Source organism: Tasmannia lanceolata, unplaced genomic scaffold (genome assembly GCF_043159265.1).
Source record: "Tasmannia lanceolata isolate RefF3 unplaced genomic scaffold, GAP_Taslan_0.1 ptg000054l, whole genome shotgun sequence".
In the NCBI taxonomy this organism is placed as follows: domain Eukaryota; kingdom Viridiplantae; phylum Streptophyta; class Magnoliopsida; order Canellales; family Winteraceae; genus Tasmannia; species Tasmannia lanceolata.
In genome coordinates, this window is record NW_027518731.1 from 668,356 (window position 1) to 695,304 (window position 26,949).

General features: G+C 38.7%; 2 protein-coding genes across 3 annotated transcripts; both read left to right on the forward strand.

The window, feature by feature from the left end:
- Positions 1-591: 591 nt before the first annotated feature.
- LOC143864888 (uncharacterized) lies at positions 592-7,638 on the forward strand. The gene is made up of 6 exons (XM_077375756.1): positions 592-831; positions 1,756-1,826; positions 1,903-1,964; positions 2,061-2,582; positions 2,662-2,752; positions 7,362-7,638. Exons 1-6 carry the CDS (start codon positions 690-692, stop codon positions 7,446-7,448), a joined length of 975 nt encoding a protein of 324 aa, XP_077231871.1. The 5' UTR covers positions 592-689; the 3' UTR covers positions 7,449-7,638.
- Positions 7,639-17,441: 9,803 nt separating this feature from the next.
- On the forward strand, positions 17,442-22,377 carry LOC143864683 (putative disease resistance protein At4g27220). 2 transcript variants are annotated; one of them, XM_077375432.1, is made up of 2 exons: positions 17,442-20,755; positions 22,129-22,377. In XM_077375432.1, the coding sequence occupies exon 1, from the start codon at positions 17,561-17,563 to the stop codon at positions 20,732-20,734; it is 3,174 nt and encodes a 1,057-aa protein (XP_077231547.1). In that variant the 5' UTR covers positions 17,442-17,560; the 3' UTR covers positions 20,735-20,755; positions 22,129-22,377. The 2 variants fall into 2 exon arrangements, with proteins under 2 accessions (XP_077231547.1, XP_077231546.1); XM_077375431.1 differs by having other exon boundaries at positions 22,144-22,377.
- The last annotated feature ends 4,572 nt before the right edge of the window (positions 22,378-26,949 follow it).

The window sequence follows — 26,949 nt, forward strand, 5'->3', positions numbered from 1 at the left end:
TATTTAGGCTGTGGCCCATCTAAAGGACGGTTTGGATCATCCTGTGCGGGCCAAACCATACTTTTAATAAAGTGAGGAGTGCCCGCATCAAAATACAGTAGTGCTGATAACATTTCCCTATATAAAATGGAGGGTATTTTCGTAAATAAATTAGGATTTTGGATTGTCCCGTCATGGGCTCTTGTTAGTTGTACGGATCCGACCTGAAAATTACTTTCGGATCCTATGGTAAGGATCATAAATTTGTCCATGAATCCTGATAGTTTCTCTAGACCTCTCCATTTAAGTTCGGATTCGGATGGTCCATTGAACTGTTCAGATCCATCGACACCCCTAGAAATGTCTTGATATGAAATTATGAGGACCCACTTTTTTTCAACAATAACTCCCTCTTAAGCAAAGATCAAAAAAAGCTATATGTTTGTTTTCCTAAAATATCAACTTCTCTTGATCATAGATCAAAAAATTCATTTGATTATGTAATTGGGTTTTGGTTATCTAAAGTTTAGCTTCACTATTAGAAACCCTAAACTAGTCAATTAAGATCAAGGACTCGGATCATTTGATCAAGGGGTCAAAAGAGAAGTGTCATTATTGAAACGAGGGAGTGCGAAAATCAGTCATTGCTATTTCTCCTCCGCTTTACTTTCAGAAGAGGGAGAAGAGAGAAGAGAGAAGAGAGTAGAGCAATGGCTGATAAGCCAAGCCGAGCTTTGATAATATACGGAGATGGGTTTGTACCTCTCATCTCTCCTTCACATTCAAATCTCCATTCATTCGCCTCTCAATCTTCATGTGGTTTCTTATCCCTAAGAGAATCTCCTCCTCAAGGTATATTTATTAAAACAATGCTCTGATGATTATTATTTATCCAGATATGTTACCTTGAAAGTTTTGTGCTTCAAGGGTTTGTGATAAATCCGTTCAAGAGAATATTAGGAAGTAGAAACCCTAAATTGGCAACAAACTGGGAAATGTAGCATATGTAATTGTCTAGTTTATTGCCATTTCATGGGTTTTATTCCCTAATGGGGAATTTATTTGCATGGGTATTTTTCTTCGTGAAAGTTGATTTTTTTTTTTTGCTGGATTGGTTTGATTTTTTAATTTTTTGGGGGAGTGCATTTTGTTTTATGTCAAGGGATTTGCTCTTCAGTGCAGCGTTCTACAATAAGATTGGCTTAGTGGGTCTGATTCAATCGGTTTTGTGTAGGCCATAGAGTGATCAAAATTTGATTTTTTCTGAAGTATTAAATTGAAGCTGAACTTTCCGTATAATTTTTTTCTAAAATCATGCCTGAAACATCAGAAGAAACTTTATATGAGAAAACCCAATTGAGAAGTCTTTTTTTTTTAATGAAGAAACAAAAAGTTTTAAATTTTGTCCGTGCTGCTCACGCTGAGGTTCGCGCTCCTCACCAAGGACTATTGGCATCAAATGGGCTGGACAATGTGGTGATCGAAGAGGACTCCCTAAATTTAATTAAGTAGTACAACCTATTTACGTTGTTCCAGCAATGAATGGTTTGGATCGTCCTATGAAGAGGGCCTCACGTATAAAATCTCTGAAGCTGGAATGAGGGAGTGTGGCCATCTGTTTTCCTTTTCTCAGATCCATTGATTTAAATCCAAAAGGGGTTTCTACTTTTTGTTTGTTGATGGTTATCTCCCTATTTACCTTACTGACTAGTTTGACAGGATATTCAATTTTTCTTATAGCTTGCACCATATTTTTGAATTTAATCCAAATTTCAGAAAGCGAGGACGAGAGAGTGGTTAGAGAATTTGCACAACTACTGGATGCATATGATGCTTATAACAAAGTGGTAAGATTCATATATGACTACATCTTCATGGAAGCATGACTTCATGACATAAATCAAATCTTCCACGGTCTTTCAGAAAGGAGAACATGCCAATATGGAGTCCGGGAAAGATTTATTGGTGCCGACCATATCAGAGAGGTAAAATTGCTGTTAATTGTGATGCAATTAATAAAATACATCAATATCATTTTGTTGACTATGTATGAAACCTTGTTGTTCCTTATTGAACTTTAGGTTCATGGGACTGAGAGCAGCTATTTTCACAACTTGTGCCGGCGTTGAAAATTTTGGAAGAAATCTTGGTTTCAGTATCTTAGATTTTGATCAGTTGATTAAGAACAATCATTCCTACAATGACCCACGAGAAGTTCCTGGTCCTTTTTCTGCAGCCTGTGAATTACTGAGATCACTAGGGTTTCAAGGAGATGAGATATTAGAAAAAAGTGACTTTGATTTAGTGTTTGTGCACATAGGAGCTGGTGAGAAGGCAACATCCCTTAAAGACGGGGTCAATTACACTGACATTGAATGGGTAAACACGTTGGTTGGTGCAATAATGCAAATTGCCCAACCTGGTTCACCGATCGCTTCCCGTTTACATTTATCGCTTGTGATGAGCTATGGAGCTGTTCCCGAGAATGAAGATCACAGTTCTTCAATTTTGAACTCCCAAAAGGGGATAAATTCTGATCTTTCTGTGCTTTGCCCTCATCAAAGTTACGCAATGAAAGAAGGGAAAGTATTACATAATATTAGGTACGCTGAAGGTAAACCTGTCTCCTGATTTTTGTGGTTGCAACTTATATTGTACTTCCAGCTAACATATGCTCAGCAGGCATCACCATCCCATGCTAGTTGCACAATGGCAGGAGGCTGTAACTCGCAAGGATATGGCAATGGCATTTTCATTTAAAGAGTTTGATGAGGTATGCATTAATGAATCAAACTGTGCCACATCCCTCAGTTTATTTTATTTTTATTATTATGTTTGAATGGTACATCCCTCTGTTTATTGTATTTAGTGTTCTGGGCATTTGGTCAATCATCTTGCCCAATTTATACTTTTGTGCCCTAAACAATGTGGACTTGGTTGTTGTCAAAATTTATTATTAACAATTGCACTCAAAATTAAAATGCATTTACATTTACCTCACAACAGTGGGTGGTATAAAGTTCTCCATACTTATGTTAAATTTGTGATCTTAATGGAAATTGTTTGATTATGATGGTGATTATTGACTCGAGAATTTATATGATGGGTGGCCGTGAAAACACTTGATGTCCAAAAAAGTAGGTACGGCCCACTCCATATGATGATCTAAACCGTTCATCTATTTGGGCACAACGTAAATAGGTTGTGCCCCAAAAATAATTTCCATAGGATGATCCTAGCCCTCTGATCTGAACCGATCTTAATATGGAGTGCCCCAAAAATCATTTATGGAATCTTCTACAGATCGGAGGGCTGGGATCATCCTATGGAAATGATTTTTGGGGCACAACCTATTGATGTTGTGCCCAAACAGATGAACGGTTTGGATCATCATATGGAGTGGGCCGTACCTACTTTTTTGGACTTCACGTGTTTTCACGGCCACCCATCATATAAATTTCCTATTGACTGATACATCTGAACCAGTATCAGCTTCAATAGGCTTCTGCCTTCTTTTCACAAAAACTTCCCGAATTCCATTTTAAACAAATTTTGTACATCAAAATTTATCAGAATAGTTTCATGTATTAAAGTAATTTGAGAAAATTATTACTTTTGGAAGCTGTTTTTTTTTTTTTTTTTTTTTACAAAGATAACATTATGTATATTAAGGAAAATTATAGATTACAATTGCACATCATTAGAGGGTGAGCCTTGGCGCAACGGTAAGGTTGCTCCATTGTGACTTGGTGGTCACGGGTTCGAGTCACGGAAACAGCCTCTGCAAAGCAGGGGTAAGGCTGTGTACATCTAGCCCTCCCCAGACCCCACAATGGCAGGAGCCTCGTGCACTGGGCCACCCTTTTTAATTGCACATCATTGGGCAAGTCTGTAAGGGCGGTGCTGAATTTATCTAAGGCCTGAAGACTCATGATTTGGCTAACCTATGGGCTAGATCATTAGAACTCCTTGGGATGCGAGAGAAAAAAAATCTCTCGTACCCTAATAGTCTCTTAGATATCATCAATGCACCTAGCATTGATAGATATTCCTTTCGTGTTTTTATTTCAGTTTTGTAAATATATCTTAAATCAGGGGTATGCTTATAATTTATAGTTTTTGAATTAAGTTAATAAACAAGGTAATGCCTCCCCCTCCTCCCCACGCACCCACACACACACATCTGGAACAGAACCCACAAGGGAATACCCCACAATGGATCATAGCCACTGTTCAATTTGTACCCCTTCGTTTCTCTCCTTTTTGAATTAAGTTAATAAACAAAGTAATTCCCCATCCTCCCCCCCAATGGAACAGAACCCACAAGGGAATACCCCACAATGGAACATAACCATTGTTCAATTTATGCCCCTTCGTTTCTCTCCTCCTCTCATCTCTTTTCCATCTCCTTGATTCAAACTTCATGGTATCATAGCATTGAACCTGATGCTGATATGAAGTTCCTCTTCTTATTCTTTATCCAAAGAAGGCTAGGGTTTTTTCTTGGAGGTTTGGCAAAAGAATAAGAGACAATCCGTACGACTGACACGATCAGCTCTACGGCTCCTTATCCCTTCGATCCAAGAAGTCTAGCCATGGATTAAGTTTTGAGAGATTTTCTGCATGACTTTTTTTGTCAACCTAGAAGTAATGAGGGATTTGTAGTGCTGTCTGTATTACTTGGAATTCTCACAGAGATGTTGATTTGCAACAAATAAGAAGAATTATCTGGCAAAAAAATCGAGAAGAATGATAATAAAGAAAATTCTCTCAAGAAACTATATGCAAGACTATAAATAACCCTATCCCTTCTTACAGAATCCTAGCCATCACTTCTTTTATTCTCAACCGTTTAAAAGCATTTAACAAATCCATTTTTAGGCTTAAAGACCCGTACTTAGAAAAAAACAAGGGCCACTCTAAATTGAAAACAACTAAACCTAAAATTAACTGTTCATGTTACTATTGATAGACCCCACTTAAAATCAAGTAAAACTCACTACTAAAAAATTTCTAAAAATACTGAACAGCTTCCTTGTTTGTATCAAGCATAAGTTATTTCCTGAATACTGATTACTGTCCTCAATTGTTCTCTGGACGTCTTTTAACTAGGTTTGGTGACTTCCTTACTGAACCAGCTCTTGTTTCTATGCCAACATTCACCAACTCACCCACTATTGCTCCTCATATTTATTAATCAATTGCCTTGAAGGTGTAAAGGTTATTTTAATATTGGTGCCCTTGGAAAGATTTGCTATTTTTTAGCTCGTTACTGCTTTCTACGATACTCATGAAAATCGACTCTAAAAAAGGTAGGTTGTGTCTTTAGTTGTACAAGGAAGATAGAGATTGTGTCCCGTGGAAACACAAGGTAGGAAAACATGTGCTATAGTTCTGCTAACAAGACTGACAGTGAGGGTCTGATTCATTGGTTATGTCTAGGCCATAGAGCGATCATACCTAGGACTGAATCGGGACAATTCCGGTTTTATAGTTGTTTTGTATGATGCGATTGCCAATCACAGCAATTAAGTAATGAAGCCGTCTTGAGATGGTTATTCTCAGTCCACAAATGAGTTTGCTTATATTCACACATTGATCAAACTAACCAGAATTGATCTCCCTCATGTAAATATCATCAGAAGGTTGGATCTCCTCTAAGGAAGTTGCTTTGGTCCTCATACATGAGTGGTTTGTGGAGCTCTAGATGGTTCTCAATGACTTTGATTCATTAGAAGTTTGCTCCTGAGTGGGAACTACTACAATGTTTTGTGTCATAATATCAATCCATTCAAGCACACAGATCACCAACTAGGAATCCCTAGGGTTTAGCAAAGTGTACGTTATTTTGAATTCTGTGATGATCATATCAATCTGATAATAGGGATTCACACGGCTTGATTTGTTTTGATCAAGGGGTTTACAATCCTCCTGACGCAACTCTCTCTCCTCAAGTTTCCTCACATCTTTCTCCAAATTCTCCCCAAACCGGAGAAGTGAAAAAAAAAAAAAACTTTCTTGAGGTCTAAGCTGCTGAAATATGGGCCCTTCTCCTCTATGTATAGAGGAAGAGGAAGCTTCTAGTCACATGGCCAGCTAGAAGCAAGTGGTCCCCTTGCTGATGTGGCAGTCCAAATGGCAGCCCAAGAGACAACCAATGGGTGTGGTCCCCCTCATACCTCAAGTGGCCCTCCTGCCATGTGTCAGTAGTGTAGGGAAGTTGGTTATAATAGGGTGGTCCCAGACTTCCATTCGTTGACACATGTCTCACTTTGGCATGTGTGGCCGCCCATTTGTGCCTACCGATTCTTCATCCCCACTACAACAACCTCACTACATCCAGTAATTACATGAGTACCCTGACCTATCTTACTCCATGCTTCCCACACACTACTACATGTATATTCCCTAAATTCACTACACCACACCAAGAACAACATAAACTCGTGTTTCCCTACTGAATTATATGAGTAAAGTACTCCCATCCTAAGATAAAGTGAAGCCCTCACTCCTATGCCGATTTTTGTCCACATTATTTATGTACTTCCACGATTCTAATTGAGATACTTGTGATAGTGTGAGGCAGGTACCCGTACTTCTACTACGCTGACTCCCTGTGAGGGTATTGAGTGCGCACTGGGGCATGTGTATATGGAAATCAGAGCTTATAAAGATGAGAATGGACTATTTTTCCACGCGGCCTATCTCATGGGCTCGACGACCAACTTGAATTGAAACCAAGCGTGGGAAGCTGAGTTACTGAACTTACAGCTTGAACTGTTCTATTTCTACAAGTTGACGGACTTATAGAACAAGTGGACTGTGACTAACTTGCAGACCCAACCGACCTTGCCTGAATGACCGTTACTCCCTTACATAATAGTTGCTCTTATGTATACTTGACATTTTGTATGCGATCAGCTAAAGAGAGTCCTCAATCTTAAACTTTCGATTTCAAAAATGCATATTATAGTTTTATAGTGTTCTCATATTCTTTGTCAGTAAAGGCTACTTCAACCCTGCAAAATCTATCTTACAACCTATGCAAGTCCACAAAAGAAATGTCAAAGGATTCCCTCATTACTACATGAAAGATGCAGTTTAATCGAGCCTTGCTAGAACTGTCACATCATCTTACAGCTAGAAAATCATTAATTCTTCCCTGAATAGCATTTCCATCAAAACTGAGGACATTTTTTTTTGAATGGTAAACTGAGGACATTTTTTATATTTTGGTTATAGCTCTTGGCTTTACTCTGATCATGGTATAAAATATCTGAGTCTCTTCTCTAAATGTGTTACCAATTTCTTCTTTCTTCTCTTGAGCTAGCCATTCCTGTTTTGGTAATGGCATTTCTGTGTTTTGTTCTTATACCTTGCAGCGTGGGGCAAATCTGGCTATTCTTGCGGATCGGTTTTTGCATGAGGTTGCATTCAAGTTATGGAAGGCATCCAAGTATGGAGCATGAGGTATTTTTCTTACATGTTCATTTGAATGAATGGGACCAAGCTTGGCTTGTGTATTTGGGCAGAAATGAGAGCTTCCCCATGTCAAAATCATTGTTGCCAAAAGGAACAGAACGTGTGACCACAAATAAATATTGACTTGTGTTTTCATAGTATCCATCTTAGAAAATTCATGCAATTGTAGTTTTAGAAGTTTATGGGTTTGTGCCTGTAGCTCAATTTGGGGAGGCTTTGTTCCTCAACATTGAATGTATGTTCAATCCCAGCTTAACTACCTACAAAGAAAAAGGCATATTTTTCTCAGGGACCGCTGAGACCTCCTCGGTCTCTGTTGTTTTAATGAAAATATATTTGCCATTCAAAAAAAAAAAAGAAAAAGAAAAGAAGAGCTGGTTTCAGTCATCATCTTTGGGAAATAATAATAATAATACTAATAACAAAGGACGTGAAATGGAGACTTTGCAGACCCCCTGTTTTTTTTTTTTTTTTTCCGAAAATGGTTATTTAAAAACAGAACTAAGGTCCAAAGAAAAAATACAAGGGGCTAAGATAGCCCTAGCAAAGCAAAATAAAAAAGCAATACTTGAAGAGAAAGGATATTATAGATAACAAGGCCGTCACATCAGTTCTAGATTTTGCAAACTCAGCAGCAACTACATTAGCCATTCAACGGATATAAAAAAAAGGAACAATTACCAATGGGGGACAAAAATTAGGCGGAAATATCAACAAGGCCCATGCTTTTCAGAAATTATCAACAAGGGACAAAAAAGGTCTTGTCAGTAAAAGCTAGACGAAAATGCCCTTTGGCATTTACAACACTTTTTCATCTTGTTTTTTCCTTCTTCCCTCTTCTTTTACTTTTACATTTTCACTCTTCGATTTTTTTACCCTACTAGTCATCTTCCTCCTTGGTCAGCCACCATTGTTGCTGGCAAGTCTTGAAAACTTGAATGTTGAGTTCTTACCATCTATCTCTCTATATATAGGTTTTGGGTATCTAGTATAAAAACGGGGTTACCAATTTCCGAATGGGGCTATCAAGTCCTTGAAAATTGGCCTAGGGTGCTGGAGTTTTGGAAAGAGGTTTTTAAGTCTCTGGGATTGGGGTTATCTAGTATAAAAAAGGGGTTACCAATTTCCGAATGGGCTTATCAAGTCCCTGAAAATTGGCCGAGGGTACTGAAGTTTTGGAACGGGGTTTTCAAGTCTTTGGGATTGGGGTTATCTAGTATCAAAATGGGATTACCAATTTACGAATTGGCTTATCAAGTCCCTAAAAATTGGCTGAGGTACTAGAGTTTAGGAAGGGGGTTTTCAAGTCTTTGGGATTTTGGTCATCTAGTATCAAAATGGGGTTATCAATTTACGAAAGGGCTTATCAAGTCCCTTAAAATTGGCTTGAGAGTACTGGAGTTTTGGAAGGGGTTTTCATGTCTCTTGGATTGGGGTTATCCAGTATCAAAATGGGGTTAGCAATTTCTGAATGGGCTTATCAAGTCCCTTATCAACACATTTTTACTTCCTGTTTTTTTCACTCGTTCATTTTCACCATTTTTTTTTCTTTCTACCTAACGATTCATCTTCCTTATCCGCCATTGAAAGGGAGACGGAGAAATGTAAAATCCTAAAACAAATGAAAAACAAACCTAGATACAGAGAGATAGATGGGAATGAACTCACGTTTCAAGTTTTCGAGCTTTCCCGCCTCTAATGGTGACTAAACGTTGAAGAAGATGGCTGGTAGGGTAAAAAAAAACAAAGTTAAAAATGGAAAAAAAAGAGGGAAAGAAGAGAGAAGAGGGATAAGTGGAAAAGCAAAACTTGTTGCTTAAGAAAAGGGCATTCTCGTCCAGCTTTTACTAACAAGACATCTTTTGTCCCTCGTTGATAATTTCAGAAAAAGCCTGGGTCCTGTTGATAATTCTGCCTAATTTTTGTCCCCCATTGGTAATTGTTCATAAAAAAAAGGGCAGCCCAGTGCACGAGGCTCCCGCCATTGCGGAGTCTGGGGAGGGCTAGATGTACGCAGCCTTACCCTTACTTTCTGTGACTCGAATCCCGTGACCCCCAGGTCACAAAGGAGCAACCTTACCGCTGTTTCGCCAAGGCCATTCAACTGATATATATGGGCAAAATTGATGTGATTCCCCTTGATATCACGAATGCAATCGATCATGTTAGCGAATCTCCATGGACCTGTAGAGTTACTTAGGTCCCATGGAACTATAACCCCCGAATCCTTTTCATCATCTTTACTTACAATAAGGATGTTTAAGCCTTTCTTGAAAACCTTTATTTCTGCTTCGTCAGATTCAGCAACTCCAATGGGACTTTATAGATTTTGCCTCTGCGATTTTTTACTAAGCTGTTGGGTTGGGAAAAGCCAAACCCGATTTAATTTCGGATTGGGTTAGGGTCGAGGCCTTGGGTAACCCATCCCGACTTCAACCCAGCTTTTGTCCTCAACTTTTATCTTGATTTTCAAAATCTTAGGCTTATGTTTTTTGTTGTATGTTTTCTGAGTTGAAAAAAACGAGCTAGATGGATCAGGTTAAGGGTGAGAGATTTAGAGGTGGGTTAGGTTAGGGTTGACCATCCGGGTTGGGTTAAGGTGGACAATCCTTGACCTGAAGCCTGACACAACCCAGCCCGAGTTTCACCCCTAGACTGGAAAACCATAAACTTTTGAAGTTGAAAGTTCATGTCCTGTTGGTAGGACAAAGACAATAGTACGAGGGACAAAACAATAGAAGCACTCCTAAAAAGGGGAGTGATAAATCGACCCCAATATATCTTAAATCGACCCCTTTTAACAGAAAGCGTTAGGGCTTGTGAGTTGTAGACTCGTACGGTATTTAACGTAACGGCAGATGAAAACTTTATTATTCACACACCCTAATGTTTAGGTTAAAAGGGGTCGATCTAAGATATATGGGGGCTCGATCTATCACTGCCTAGCAAACCAAAATAAAAAATACTAGGGGCTGAGATGGCCCTAGCAAACCAAAAAAAAAATCAATACTTGACGAGAAAGGAGTTTAGAGATAACAAGGCCCTCGCATCAGTTCTAGATTTTGCAAACTCGGCGGCAACTACATTGGCCATTCAACTGATATAAAAAAAGGATGGCCCAGTGCACGATGCTCCCGCCATTGCGGGGTCTGGGGAGGGCTAGATGTACGTAGTCTTATCCCTTCTTTCCATGGCTCGAACCCATGACCCCCATGTCACAAATGGAGCAACCTTACCGTTGCGCCAAGGCCATTCAACGTATGTATATGGGTAGCAACCATGTGATTCCCCTTATATCACGAATGCAATCGATCATGTTAGCGAATCTCCATGGACCTGTAGAGTTACTTAGGTCCCATAACCCCCGAATCCTTTTCATCATCTTTACTTACAATAAGGATGTTTAAGACTTTCTTGAAGACCTTTATTTCTGCTTTGTCAGATTCAGCAACTCCAATGGGACTTCATAGACTTTAAGGGGCTGTTTGGATACACGGATTTTAGAATCCGGGATTTTTTCAAAATTGTAGCCAAGATACAAGAGAAGAAGCGGACCGGCCGTCGTTTTTTACTGCTAGCCCTTCTTTCCGTTAGCAAGAGAGTAGCTGATCCTCTCATATTTCCAGGTTTTAGAAATCTTGGGATGTGAGAGAGATTTTTAAAACCCGAATTTCTCACTTAAAATCCAAGAAACATTGTCATGACAGCATACAACAGCTTGATCACTGAAAACCCTTTCGGTAAAGGGTTTTCACACTGAAAACACTTCAATTGGCCTTAAAACGACGAGGATCGTCGATCTGAGAGATGCTTTGATCTCCTAAAGATCTTTGGATGATCGGTCTTGTGATAATATTCATTAGAAATATCTTCGACCCGATCTGAGTTTATTGATATGCTCAAGGTTTGATCACTGAAATTTGTACTCAATTTTCCTCAAATTTTTCTAGATATGCTCAAGATTTGATCACTGAAATTTGTAATCAATTTTCCTCAAAATTTTCTATTAGCATACTATAAGTTTTTAGAGATTTGCTGTTTTGATACTTCTTATGATAATTAATTTTCCTTAATTTTTCCCATTTGTATACTAATGGAAAATGCAATAAATAGAATGAGCCACGACGATTCTCACCCCAATCAACTTGACAGTAGTTGGTTCATGCTATATGGTAACTGTTCTTCCTAATGAATGTAGGAAAAAAGTAGACTTTTGTGAGTGGAGTCCTAAATATGTAAGTTAGTTTGAAATTTAGGTTTGGCAGGTCTGAAGATTCCATTTTAAATTGGGCGATGATATCCCCCCCCCCCCCGCAGTACGCATTCGGCCCCTTTTAACGTGATTTGACGTAAAAAAGTGTTAAAGTTGCCCACTGTTCACGTTATAAGGGGGGTGCGAATGCGTACTGCAGACGGGGTGAAAATATACTCTCCCTTTAAATTTGTTTCCCTAATTTATTTGTCTTTTTTCTACTGAAAGAATATAGTGGAGGTTTGTTAGAGGAGTTTGATGAGTCCTTCTTTCAATACTTGACATTCAACAATCGATAAAAGGAACCAATGCACGAGGCTCCCGCCATTGCTGGGTCTTGGGAGGGCTAGATGTACGCAGATTTATCCCTGCTTTGTGGAGAGGTTGTTTCCGTGACTCGAACCTGTGACCACCGGGTAACAATGGAACAACATTAAAAAATCGATAATGCACATTATTAGACGTTAGAGTTGCATGATTTAGCCAATAAACTGATCGACAAAGATCACACAGGAAAAAGTGTAAATAATGTTGCCGTCCACATCTTCATTCTAATACCAGAGTATTTTTGTACCGACAGGTACTTCATGTGGGGAAATAGCTTACCCGTTGATGTGATAGAAGCATGCTCAAGCACACGTGTTTGTGGATGCAAGAAACAAAATTCTGACTTATACGACTTAACAATTTCTTATGAATAATTGGACTTGAACTGTTTGGGAAAGTTTATGTAACCAAGTAAAAATCCAAATGTCATAAATCACTTCAAACAGCTTGGCAAGATGTAGTTGATACTGCCCTTAACTATAGAATGATATTGTTAAACAATTTTTGTCCAGGCATAACTACAACCCTAATATAATACTGATGGAGCCAGAATCCTGGTCTGCGATCGCGTGGTGGATAGAGAGCCTCCGCTGGGGTCTGCAATCACAAACAGAGGGGTCAGGGAGGTCTGGGGTGGGTCCTGGACGACCACTTCGACACCCAAGTCAGATTTTGGACCAACAATATAATGAACAGCAGGAAATGACTGAGGTATAATCAGGTTTTCCAAGACTAATATGTGGGTTCTTTCTCTGGTAACTGGGTGGGCGGGGCGGAGGCAAACGGTCAGGAAGAGAAAAGGGTGTGGGGGGGGGAGGGGGGGATGGGATTCAGGCATCCAGCGCCTCTCTCCCCTCTCTTACTTGGGATCGGTAAACCTCAGTAACAAACCCCGAACTTCCTTTGCTATTGCCTCATTTTTTTAGGGTAGCTTCATTCCTTCGGCCGGCCTTGAGGGGGGATACGGTGGGATCTAGTCCCCTCTTCTTTTCCTCCGATCTCCTTTTTTCTTCTTAGGGACTTAATGGTGTATTTATACTTTGATCTCGCATGCAAATCTTCTTTAAGGGGCGCCACGTGGACTTTCTTATCATTACAGAGAGAAAACCTTCTTTCGTTGGATTGGGCTGCCCCCCCTGGTTCGACAGCGCGCGTGGTTTTGTTGTGTAATCTTGCCCATAATTGTGATGATGGAGCTTTTGGACGCGGGTAGGTGACGCGTGGCAGAATCACGTGGTCTTATCGTGTATTAATGTCTTTCCTAATCATGATTAGATTCCTCCGCTGCATGGGCAACACATGGTGAGATTCAAGGGTCCCACCGTATTTATGTCCCATCAAATACCATCTCGCAGACCTAAATATGCAGGGCCAATGCAAAAGGAAGACAAGGCCTAAGCTCCAAAGTAAATGATCACCAAATTCTATCTATGCGGAAAGATCTCACTAATCATTTATTAAGATTTTATTTCTTTGAATTTTGATCTACATTTTTTTTTTGTCTTCTTTGTGGCCTCGGGCATCGCAGGGGTTTCTCACTAGTAAAAGAAAAGGACAAAACAATAGAAGCACTCCTAAAAAGGGGAGTGATAAATTGACCCCCATATATCTTAAATCGACCCATTTTAACGGAAAACGTTAGGGCTTGTGAGTTGTAGACTTGTACGGTGTTTAACGGCAGATGAAAACTTTATTCACACGCCCTAACGTTTAGGTTAAAAGGGGTTGATTTAAGATATATGGGGATCGATTTATCACTACCCGGTAAAAATTGAGAAAGAATGAGGCATAAACTAAGTTAGAAAATTGTACAAATCTAGAGACCCTGATAAATCAAAAGCCTAGTTAGGCCTTTAATAAATCATGATTTATTGGCCATATGAGATCCAAATTAAGGCCTATTATTAGATGGAGGGTTCCGATCAATCAAAGATGGAACCACTTTGCCATAGTAGACACACATCGATCAGTTGTGAATTCCTTCAAAGGGTGGACAAAAAAAAGAAAACAATAAAATGAGAGAGTAAAAAAAAGAAAGTCAGCAACAATAACAAGTTTGTAAATTGCCACGTAGAGATAGTAAAGAAATATCAAAAGTACAAAAAAAATGATGGAAACCCATAACACACATCCAAATCAAATACATGGCCGACCTGGAATTAAAGCAAGCAACATATATGTAAATCTGATACAAGGTACTTATTCAGCAATGTTTTGGGTCCATTTCCCAAAAAAGAAAAGAATTAAAGAAAAGATGGGAAAAGCGGATGCTCAATAGATGGTGACTAAAGCTAGAATAATAGTAGAGAGAGAGAGAGAGAGAGAGAACCCCACAAGGCGACATCCCGCACCAAGCTGGGTCCATTCCACACCAAGCTGGGTCCCACCTATTCCCATACCTAGGCTGGTTCCAACTCAAGACCGTAGCATCACCATTTTTATCTAGACTCCATCTTTTCCATGGGCCTAAGTAAAACAAATTTTACGCCTACTTTTAAGTATAAACAAATGGGCTTATGTTTTATTTTATGCCCATTTTACATTCAAAGAATCAACGGAGACAAGGAGGATTGGCTAATGGGTGCTTGATCTGTGCTTCTTGATCAAGGATGAGGAGAAAAGAGCATCATTTAAGATTTCTCCGTACTAGTGATTCATTATAAAATGGGGGCTTACACCATATAAAAACTACAAAATAATAGAAATGGTATGGTGTAAGCCCGTATAGGACAGTATTTTACAAAAAAGAATTGAACGGCTTGCACCATAGGATGATCCAGACCGTCCATTTGATGGGCCACAACGTAAATACATTGTGCCTCAAAAATCATTACCATAGGATGATCCCAACCCTCCGATCTATAGAGATTCCCATATTATGAAGTTCCTATATTAATCATATGGCTAGGATCATCCTATGAAAATGATTTTTTTGGCACACTCTATTTACATTGTAGCCCATCAAATGGATGGTTTGGATCACCATAGAGTGTAGTACACTACTTTTTGAAAATACTAGACTATAGGGGCTTACACCATATAAAAACTCCACTCATAAAAATTGAGAACAAGGCAAAACCTAAGAAACTTGTACAAATTGAGCGACCCCGTTGTGATAAATTGAAAGCCTAGATAGGCCTTTTAAGAAAATTAAGGTCTATTAGATGGAGGGTTCCGATCAATCAAAGATGGGAGCACCTCGATCACTTGTGACCTCCTTTAATGGGTGTTAAAAAAAAAAAAAAAAAAAAGAAAAGTGCCAAAAAAGAAAGTCTACAACAAAGATCATGTTTGCAGACTGCCTAGTGGAGATAGTAAAGAAAAATCAAAAGTAAGAAAAAGTAACACCCTTCAAAATCAAACACACGGCTAACCAGAAAATAAAGCAAGCAACATATATGTACTTCTGATACAGCAATGTTTTGGGTTGATGTCCCAAGAAGAAAAGAAAAGAAGGAAAAGAAAAGACAGGAAAAGAAATACAGAGATGGGAAAAGAGGATGCTGACTAGATGGTGACTAAAGTTAGAAATTTATAATAATAGTAGAGAGAGAGAGAGAGAGATTTGATGCAGCCCAAATCATTGGGCTGATTTGCTTCCATTTTCCTACATGTCATTTAGATGGATTTATTTCCATTTTGTACGACGGATTTATTTCTATTTCCATGCCAAATAAGGAATATGTCCATTCGATGCATAACTAAATAAGGTCATTTAGGATTGAGTTTACTTTTTAGTTTGCCTTTAATATGAAGGTGCCGATTTTAGATATATCTTTTTTGCATGTATGATTCCATTTTTATAATCCCTCTTAATCTATAAAAGAGGGTGAATGAGACCTGTAATGAGACTTTTGTTTTTTATTATCAATTAAAGAATTAAGAGAGAAGACATCTACTCTTGGAGTTTTCTTCTTTTTCTCTCTATTTTGCTATTGTAGGACTACGATTTCTTATTCTTGTGGTTTATTTTCGCACTTCAGCTGTATGCGGCTACATCAAAATTACCCCACAAGGTGACAACATCAAGTCTAAACAAGAGCTCTATGAATTTAATAATCCTTTTTTAGACTTGATAACCCCATTTTAGACTTGATAACCCCTAGGGGTATTTTGGTAAGGTTTTCCCACAAATTCAGTTTTTGACCCCCTATATAATTTTTCAAAAGAGTGTCCCTCGTTGGCAATTCAAGTATTTTGGTCTCCCCATTGGCAATTTTTCCCATGGTTTCAAATTTTGGTTTCGGAATGCGTTTCGGCCTTCAACGAAACCGAAATTTCGGATTAATTTTCGCTCGAAATTTCATTCGAAATCCGACGAAATACAATAAAATAAAATTTTATCTCGTATAGAATTTTAGCCGAAATTTAGGGAAAATATTAAGTAATTATTCAATATCTAGATTTTTGGGTGAAATCCCTTAAATTTCAGAGGAAACCCATTAACAACTATCCAAATCAAATATATGGCCAACCAGGGATTAAAGCAAGCAACATATATGTAAGTCTGTTACAAGATATTTATTGATCAATGTTTTGGGGGTCCATTTCCAGAAAAGAAAAGAAAAGAAATAAAGAAAGATGGGAAAAGATGCTCAATAAATGGTGACAAATTTGTCTAGACTCCTTTCTTCCACGGGCGTAAAGCAAATTCTACGCCCATTTTTTAGTAGAAAAAAAGGGCTTATACCATTTTTTTTTTCAAAAAAATAGAAATGATATAGTTGAGTATTTTTTTTTTAAAAGTACCTTACGGCTTGCACCATTGGATGATCCAAACCGTCCTTTATATGGGCCTCAACGTAAATACATTGAGCGCAAAAAATCATTTCCATAGGATGATCCCAACCAACCTATCTGTAGAGGTTCCAATAATATGAAGTTCCTCTGATGATCATAGGGCTAGAACTACTTATAGAGGTTCCAATAATATGAATTTCCTCTAATGATCATAGGGCTAGGATCATCCTATGGAAATGATTTTTTTGGCACATCAAATGGACGGTTTGGATTATACTAGAGTGTAATCCGTACAGTAATTTTTCAAAAATACTTGACTATAGGGGCTTACACCATATAAAAACTCCACTCCTAAAAGTTTTGATAGTAAGGCAAAACTTAAGTTAGAAACTTGTACAAATCGGGCGACCCCATTGTGATTAATGGAAAGCCTAGATAGGCCTTTAAGAAATCATGATCCAAATTAAGGCCTATTAGATGGAGGGTTCCGATCAATCAAAGATGGGACCACTTTGCCATAGTAGACACAAAAAAGAAAAGAATAAAATGAAAGAATCGAAAAAGAAAGTATGCAATAATGATCATGTTTTGTAAATTGCATGGTGGAGATAGTATAGGTTTTGAGACTTTTTCTTTTTGCCTCTCAAAGTGATCTCTTGCAAGAAGAAGAAAGACTAATAGCTACACAGACATTTCTTCAGTTCCTTGAGCTTCTCATCTACTTGCTATTCCTTCCACTCTTACTTTCCTCTTTGAGATCCCTTGTTTTGTCCCAACATCATGGCTGATGTAGCTACATTCATCTTAGAAGTGGCGAAGATTTTATATGGTCCTCTTCAGCGCAGTGTTGATTATCTTGTTCACTATAAAAAGAGTGTTGAAAAACTTCAACTCAAAGTTAAAAATCTAAGGTTGAGGAGAGATGTTGTGCAACGATTAGTGAACGCAGCTGAGAGGAATGGAGAAGAAATCAATGGTGTAGTGCAGTTATGGCTACAACAAGTAGATGACATTGAGGCAATCACGGAGGGATTGGAAGAGGGGATGAAGGAGAACAAGAGATGTTTCAAGGGATGGTGTCCTAATTTCAGCTCGCGCTATTCTCTAGGTAGAGAAGCAACGAAGAAGATGGTTGACGTTGATGGCCTACTAGCAAGTGGGGATTTCGCTCATGTATCAACTCCCCGCCCTTGTCCAAGCTTTAACCCAACAGGAGAATTTGAGGCTTTTGAATCCACAGAATCAGCTAAGAAGCTGGTCATCAAGGCAATAAAAGAGGAGAGACTCAACATCATCGGGGTATATGGGATGGGAGGTGTTGGCAAGACGACTCTAGTGGAACAGGTGGGAAAGCAAGCTAAGGATGAAAAGCTGTGTGATGAGGTTGTAAAGGTCACTGTTTCCCAAAACCAAGACTTGAAGAGGATCCAAGGTGAACTTGCTGAGAAATTAGGCTTGAAATTTGAAGAAAATAATGAAGAAGTGCGGGCGGACCTACTGTTGAAGAGATTAAAGCAAGAAAAGAAGGTACTCATAATCTTGGACGATTTGTGGGATAGATTGGACTTAACAAAGGTCGGAATCCCCTCCGGAAGTACACAAAAGGGCTGCCAAATTATAATGACAACACGGAGATTAGATGTATGTTTCATGATGAATTGCCAGAAAAATATCGAAGTCCAAGTCTTATCTGAACAAGATTCATGGAATCTATTCAAAGAGAAAGCAGAAGTTGTGGAAACTGATGAATTGCAGAGTTTGGCAAGGGAAGTTGCTGAAGAATGTAAGGGCTTGCCTTTAGCCATTGTCACGGTTGCAAGGGCACTAAAAGGCAAAGACTTATCAATTTGGGCTAATGCATTGAGAGAATTAAAGCAGTCTTCTGCAAGAAACATAGAGGGTGTTGATAAAGAGCTGTACTCTCGTCTCGAGCTGAGTTACAACTACATCGGAAGTGAGGAAGCAAAGTTGTGCTTCTTGTTTTGTTGTGTCTTTCCCGAAGATCATGACATTGAAGTGGTTGTATTGATGAGATACATGACGGGGGAGAGGGTTTTCAAGGATGTCAACAATTTTGAGGAAGCATGGGATAGAATACATACCTTGGTTGAAAAACTTAAGGATTCTTGTTTGCTGTTAGACAGTGACTATGTAGGTTGTGTAAAAATGCACGATGTTGTTAGAGATGTGGCCATACTGATCGCATCAAGAAAAGAGCACGGGTTTCTAGTTAAAGTGGGGCTGGAACTGACAGAGTGGCCAGAGAATTTGGATGAATGCAAGAGGCTTTCACTTATGGGAACTTCAATTGGTATTCTCCCTGAGCCGCCGAATTGCCCACGTCTCTCAACCTTATTACTACAACAAATGAATGGTTGGGAAGAAATTCCAAATAATTTCATTGAAGGAATGAAAGTCCTTGTCGTCTTGGATCTAAGCAATACCTTGATTTCATCATTGCCCCCATCACCACCGTACTTAAAAAACCTCAAGACACTATGCTTAGATGGGTGCAGGCGTTTAGATGGCATATCCCTACTTGGAGGTTTGGAGAAACTTGAAGTACTTAGCGTAAGGGGAACTAACATCAAAGAATTGCCAATAGAAATAGGGCAATTATCCAATCTGAAGGTTTTGGACTTGACAGGGAGTGGTGATCTTACAATGGTGGCACCAAATGTCATTTCAAGGTTGACTAAATTAGAAGAATTGCACATGGGAGATAGCTTCAATAAGTGGGAGGTAAGAGGCAGCAGCGGTGATGGAAGTAAAGCAAGCTTTGATGAGGTGGCATCTTTGGCTCGCTTGACCGTTCTATACATCCGTATTAAAGACGTGAATTGTTTGTCTCTAGAAGTCCCCGGCTCTTGGGAGAAACTAAAGAAATTCCGCATCTGCGTGTGGGACGAAGGGTACTCGACTAGCGACTACGACAAGTGTACATCCATCAACATAATTTCATACCCTTTATCAAAGTGGGTTAAACTCTTATTAGAAAGAAGCGAAGAAATTGAATTGAAGAGCGTCTCCAAATCCAATATTGTACACCTCCTGGATGATGAAGGCGTTTCTTTCAACAGCGTGAAGCGCCTCAATCTCTACGATTGTGACGAAATGGAACATTTCACCAATACGGTGGAAGAATCTCATCGGGTTCCACCAAATGCCTTTATGATATTGCAACGATTGGACCTCTCTGGCATGGCGAAGTTAGAGAAAATCTGTCACGGCCCGCTTCCTATTAGATTCTTTGGGAACCTGATAGAGCTGAACATTCGTTGTTGTAGGAAATTAAAAAATATCCTATCATATGATCAGCTTGAAGGATTGCAAAGCTTGGAGAAACTCACAGTAGAAAGGTGCTCAGAGTTAGAGGAGTTATTTGAGTACGAAGAGGGGATGAGAGAAGAGATTCATGCTGCTATTACTACATCACCTCTCTCTACATTGAAACAAATGGAATTATTGACTCTGCCCAAACTGTCGTGTATATGGAAGGGGGCCATACCACCAACTGGGACATTCCACAACCTAACCCGCTTGACTGTGGATTACTGCCCTAGCTTGCGATGTCTATTCTCCCCTGTTCTTGCACATTGCCTTCAACAATTGGAATACCTCCGTGTAGAAGGGTGTGGAGAAATAGAGGTGATAATAAGTGGAGAGGAAGAGGAGCAGGAATTGGGTGTGGTGGATAAAGAGACTCTGCTCCCTCGATTAGAGACTATAGAGTTACTCGATCTCCCAAAGCTTACAAGTCTCTGCTGCCATCTAGATTTCCCTTCCTTGAAATCGATTTGGGTATTCCATTGCCCAAATTTAAAGAGGTTCCCGGTAAGACCCCAGAACGCACCTAAACTTGAAAAGATTCGTGGCCAAGAAGCATTGTTTGAAGGGTTGGAGTGGGAGGACGAAGGCGACATGTCACGCCTCAAGCCTCTTTTTGGACGGTGATAACTGCAGTTTTAATATGAGGTAAATTTCATTTCGTTTCCTTTCTTATCTAATTTCATTTGTGTTTCCAAGTTACTACGACATGGATTCCGCAATCCTTATCATATAGAGTATTCTTGTTTTATCATTCTCTCTTATTTCTTATTGTTCTTATGCATTATGCATCCAGTTCTCTACCCCATTAAAGGATGTTTAAAGTAACAAGAAATTTGGTATTCCATTTTGAAGTAGATTTTAGCTTTAAAGCAACCCCTTATGTGTTTGATATTATGTTTGTCAGAATCTTGACGGTTGCACCTGTTTTGTTTACATTTAGGTATAGCTGGTCTGCATGATGTTGATGCATAGGAAATGCTTATTTTATTGCTTACAAATCATTTTTTTAAGGATTCGCTTTTGTTTTCAAGGTGCTTTGGAATTAGGTCCTAGTGCTGATTTCGCTCAATAAGTAAATGTCCATGAAAATTAAGCCAACCCATTCAAACATGACCAATTTCAATCTAAATATGAGACAGAGCAGGCCAGCCCCAGGCAACTTGCCACATTTTTCAAGCTGAAGTGGATGGGATGATATCCTAAATAAGAATAGTGATAAGACTCTTTGATGCCATATTGTTTTTTTTTTTCTATATCAAATCCATTAACTCCCTGTTTGTTTTGGATTAAGAGAATTGATTTTGAGACCAAATCTGATTATTGGACTAAAAATCAATTACAATTTTAAGTCCAATAAACTGTTCGTGGAATTGTACAACAAATAATATTGAGTCTAGAACCTTTGCTTGAAAGTGGCAACCCTCATGTCTTTGATCAATAGTTCGTGGGATTTATGGGTAGCAAGGCAAGAGTCACTGCTTGCTACGACTAGGATGTAGAAAAACATAGCTACTTTCATTTTTAAGTATATAATTATTAGTTATCTTTTATCAATAGTTTTAAAATCCCTTTTTTCTTATGAACTCATGCTTTATGATTTGCCGTCTTTTAGATCCTTCGACATTCGAGAATATAACCAATTTTTTTTATAATGAAATGCTTTGGTCATCTGGTGGTGCAGTGGTCCTCTTCATGTGATCAATTCTATGTATGAATATATTGGCTCCAAAGAAATAGGGCTATTGTGATATTTCTGTTACTCTGTTTCACCTTGATCAAATTAAATAGTACTGGTTGTTGCAGATGTGATTAATGAGAGATCTAGTCGAAAGTTAAATCTCATTATTCTCAAGTATACAGTTACATTGAGCCATATTTGATTATCTAGTGGTGCAGGTGGTCCTCAGAATGTGGTCAAATTCTCTATATTAATATGTTGGGTCGAAAGAAATAATCCAAAATCGGATACTTTTATTTTGTCTCTAATTGATATTGAAGAGGATGCTAATTTCTTACAGATGCAATGTCTACAGCTCTGGCGTGATACTATGGGTGCTGGCTAGCTTGTGTATGCCATGGAGTTGACATTTTGACATACCACAACTTTCGGTGGATTACCAACTCATCCTATCATTTAATCATTGATGAATTTTAGCGTTCTTTTGAATAGAGCTGTTCTGTTATTTCCTATTTTACTGGATTAAAACTCCATAGATCATGTGTCTAAAGTGATTTCTCATGCCATGTATGCATCTGATTTGTGCTTATTACTGTTATGGTTCCTTTAATATTTACAGATCAGATTCCATAATTATATGGTGCACATTATTTGGGTGATCCAAACCATTTATTTTCTGGTCGAAACGTAGATAGGGTGTGCCCAGAAAATGTTCTCCATAGGATGATCCTAACCCTTCGATCCGTGGAGGTTTACATACTATGCCGTCCATTTTAAACCTCGACAGATAGTAGGGTTAGGATCATCCTATGAAGAAGACTTTAGGGCACACCCTATCTACATCAGGGACCAACAAATGAATGGTTTGGATCACCTATATAATGTGGGCCCCACTGTTTTTTCGGCTGAGCATAAGCTGGAATAGAACCTCCCACCTTAAGGTTGAAGACCAAAGCTTTGACCATTGGAGATAGGGGCTCAATCCCAAATTATTTCTGGATTTGTTGTGATCATGGTTTTGAACCTTTTGTAGAGTTTTTATATGGGGTGGGTTCAATATTTTTCAACATGTACGGCCCACACTATAGGATGATCCAAACCGTCCAATTGTTGGGCCACAACGTAAATACGTTGTGATCTAAAAATCATTTCCATAGGATGATCCCAACCCTCCAATCTATGGAAGTTGTAATAGTTTCCGTGTTACGATGAAACTTCTATATTAAATTATGCTTGTTTGATTTTTTTATTTTTTTTTTGGATTTCCACCCAACCCTAGATCGGCCTTTTCACAACAATTAACAATTAACAATGATTATGTGCAAATTAAATCCGGAAGGCCTGAAGTATTAAAGAGGTTATAAAATGATGTCTGTTAATTAACTGTCTTTCATAACGGATTCAAAGTCGGCAAGATGAGAAAACATAAAAAATAATCAATGGCTAGACATAATCATACCTTTATTATTGTTTTTAATGGGCCATGCAAGAGATAAAATATGTATATTATTGATAATTAATTACTCGGACTAATGATGTTTATCATTGATAATCTATATAACCCCCAACAAAACCCATATAAAAATGATTAATTTATAACCTACCCATATAAAAAAATCATTGACCCATATAAAAAATGATTAATTTAATAACCTACCGATATAAAAATGATTAATTTAATGAGTTTGATTAGTGACTCAAATCTAAAACCCCGTACAGGCACTCTGGACTATATTTTCCTTCTTACAAGACCTTCATTAGTCATTACACCACCTTCCATGTGGTTGGATTGCTTGCATTTCTAAATAGTTAAAAACACGGGTCCCCAAAAGAACAAGGATATAATTAAAGAACTTGGAATTGAAGGGAATCACACTAGGGGGGATGAATCGAACAAGCTCCCTGGGGGAAAGAACCCTAATAATTTTAAATCTTTTTGACGTCAAAATCACGTTAAAAGGGGGGCGAATGGGTACTGCAGGGAGGGTGAAAATATCATCGATTTTAACATCATCAATGTTATTATAATAGTTATGAGTTATGACGCCCCTAATTACACCTTCTTTCTCCACACCCTTTCGTGGGCAGGTGTTTAATTAATTAATTAGTCATTGTTGGACACCTTCGTTAGGGGTCACGATAATTAAGGTTGTCACAGAAGCAATTGTTGTGAAAATTGAATCCTAAGAAACAACATTAAGTCTCACATGGACTTGTGTAATAGGGACCGTTGATCTGATGGGGACATCATATTATCTCCCATGCCGAATGGACGTGCTAAGATTAAAGCCTAAAAAAAATTAATTAATGTTAGCTTCTCTTCACGGAACCCAGGACCTTGGGAAACTGCTACTCATACTACTACTAGGGATTTGCTCAGAGGCATTTTGCGCATGGTTGTCGCATCTCACAGCAGCCACCTCATGAATGAAGACGAAATCTTCAGAAAAGTGAGCCTCAGTGGCTGCTGCAAGATGCAACAGACCACCTGCCAAATGCCTTTTGCAATGGACGCTAGCAAATCCATTAATAATACTAATAGCAGCAACGGTAGCCCCAATAATAAATACGAGGAATGCTAGACTGCAGGGAGCCCTTGCAAAAAGCTGATGAAAGGGCTCTCCAATTGGTTGCACGTCACCCAGGCGTTTTAACATTCTTTGACTTTTTCATTTTAGAGTGACATGCCAATGAGGAAGCCCTTCCATCTCCTTTTTGCTAGGGCTCCCTTCAGTCTAGCATTCCTCTAATAATAATAGGGAAATGATAAATTCGCCCCTTTTCTTTGCATGGGACAGCCAGCTAGGCTTGTTGAATCCTTCCCACATGAAGAAGAGGAAGAAGAAGATGAAGAAGAGATTTGCTAGGGACCAACATAGAAAGGTATTTTGTGGCAGGCTGTTGCATGTTAGAGCAGCCACTCACATTTTAGCAGATTTTGTGGCGGACGCTCTCACATGCAATAGCCAACCACGAAATGCCTTTTTGTGATGGTCAATCCCTAATAATAATAATAGTGAAATGATATATGCGCCCAGTGTTTTGATAAACATGTGCTCCACTTGTTTGTCATCTAGCATTTAAAGGGTTTCAAGCGCTTTTTGAGAACCGTAATATCCTCTGACATCCCTTTAAATACTGCACGACAAACAAGTGGAGCGCATGTTTATCAAAATCACTTGGCGCAGATATCATTTCCCTAATAATAATTATTATTATAATAATAATAATAATAATTATTATTATTATTATAATAAACTGAAGGGTACCGCCACAAGGGTGTCCCATTGGATCCATGTCACCCAACTGCATATAACTACATGATAGAGTGACATGAGCTAGGTTTTTGCAATGGCACTTTTCAATTTAGCATTCTCCTCCTCCGTTTCTTCTTCGTCATATTATTATTATTATTATTAGAGTAAAGTGTTTCTGAGTTCGAGCTCAGATAGGTTATCTGAGTTCGAGCTCAGATAGGTTATCTGAGTTCGAGCTCAGATAGGTTATCTGAGCTCGAGCGTCAAAAACTCATGTGGGCCCACATTTTTAGGGTGATCTAAAGCATTCATTTGAAAAGCCCTTACATGGATAGGGTGTGTACCAAAAATCATGTCGATAGGATCATCCTAACCCATCCAAAGGTGGAGACAAAAATGGACGGATACTGTTTCTCCACAGATCTACCCATTTTGTCCCTCCACAAATGGAAAGGTTAGGATGATCCTATGGACCTGATTTTTTGTAATCACCCTATGCATATAAAGGCCTTTCAAATGAATGATTTAGATCACCCGAAAAATGTGGGCCCATGAGTTTTTGACACTCGAGCTCAGATAACTTATCTGAGCTCGAGCTCATAAACACTTTACACTTATTATTATTATTATTATTAGGGCTATGCTAGGGATCATCGCAGATGGCATTTCGTAGGTGGGTTGTTGCATGAGACTATGAGAGAGCTATATATGAGAGTATGTGACTGCTCTCCCATGCAACAGCCCGTCCGCGAAATGCCTTCCGCGATGGTCTCTATCATTTCCCTTATTATTATTATTATTATTATTATTATTAGAGGGCGAGGTTTCTGAGCTCCAGCCTGAGCTAGAGCTCATAATACACCATTTCCCATAGTTGTTTGACTCATCCAACCCATTCATCCTATAGGACCTGACATAGATAGGGTGCTCTTAACAAACCATAACCATAACCATAATCCTAACCATTCGATCTATAGGAGCTTAATTTCTAACCATCAATTTTAAACCTCCACAAATCATAACCCTAACCATAACCCATAATACTAACCATAATAATAACCATAATCCTAACTATAACCTATAAACTAAATGGGTTGGATCACTGAAACAACTATGGGAGATGGGGTTTCTGAGCTTGAGCTCAGAAACCTTTTCCTATTATTATTATTATTATTATTATTATTATTTGTGGGCTATGTTTGGGGAGGAGAACCAAAGACCAAGAGGAGTTGACAATGAGAAGAAAATATTATTAAACTAGGGTGGTAGAAATGGCTTTATATATCAAAATTATCTCCATCGTTGCCTTCCTTAATCCTCAAACTACGCCTTCAATTCAGTTGTTTTTTTTTGTTTGGGCATCTGAAAGCATGTTCATGCAGAAAGTCAAGGGATAAAATCACAAGATAATACCGGACAGTCAACTCAATGGAAAGCGAGTCGGCAGAAATTGCCTATCGAAACAAGACAGAGTCTTAAATTTTTTTATGTTAAGATAGATCTAATGATGTTTTATGTGTTTCTTCTTCTCCTTGCATGACTAAGACAAAATGAATAAAATATAAATAAGGCGTATGATCCGGTGCACCCCTTCCACGCCCCTCCTATTTTAGTGAGAATTAGGTGATACCAACGGTCGATGGTCAACGCAACGATCTGGACCATCTATTCGGTGGGCTCACCTTCGATTTCCAAGCTCATAGAGCCCAATCGGACTATCGATCAATGAATTGTAAAGGAACTGTTTAATTAAATTCATAGTACTAAAACTCAGCCGAGTCGACTCGAATGAGCAAAGGATCGAGTTGAGTGATCATGGTATTTTTTCGACTGAAATATGTAGGAAGTATATACTATGTACAAATGGGAAATGATAGGGGCATTCCTTTTGGTAATGTCACTCT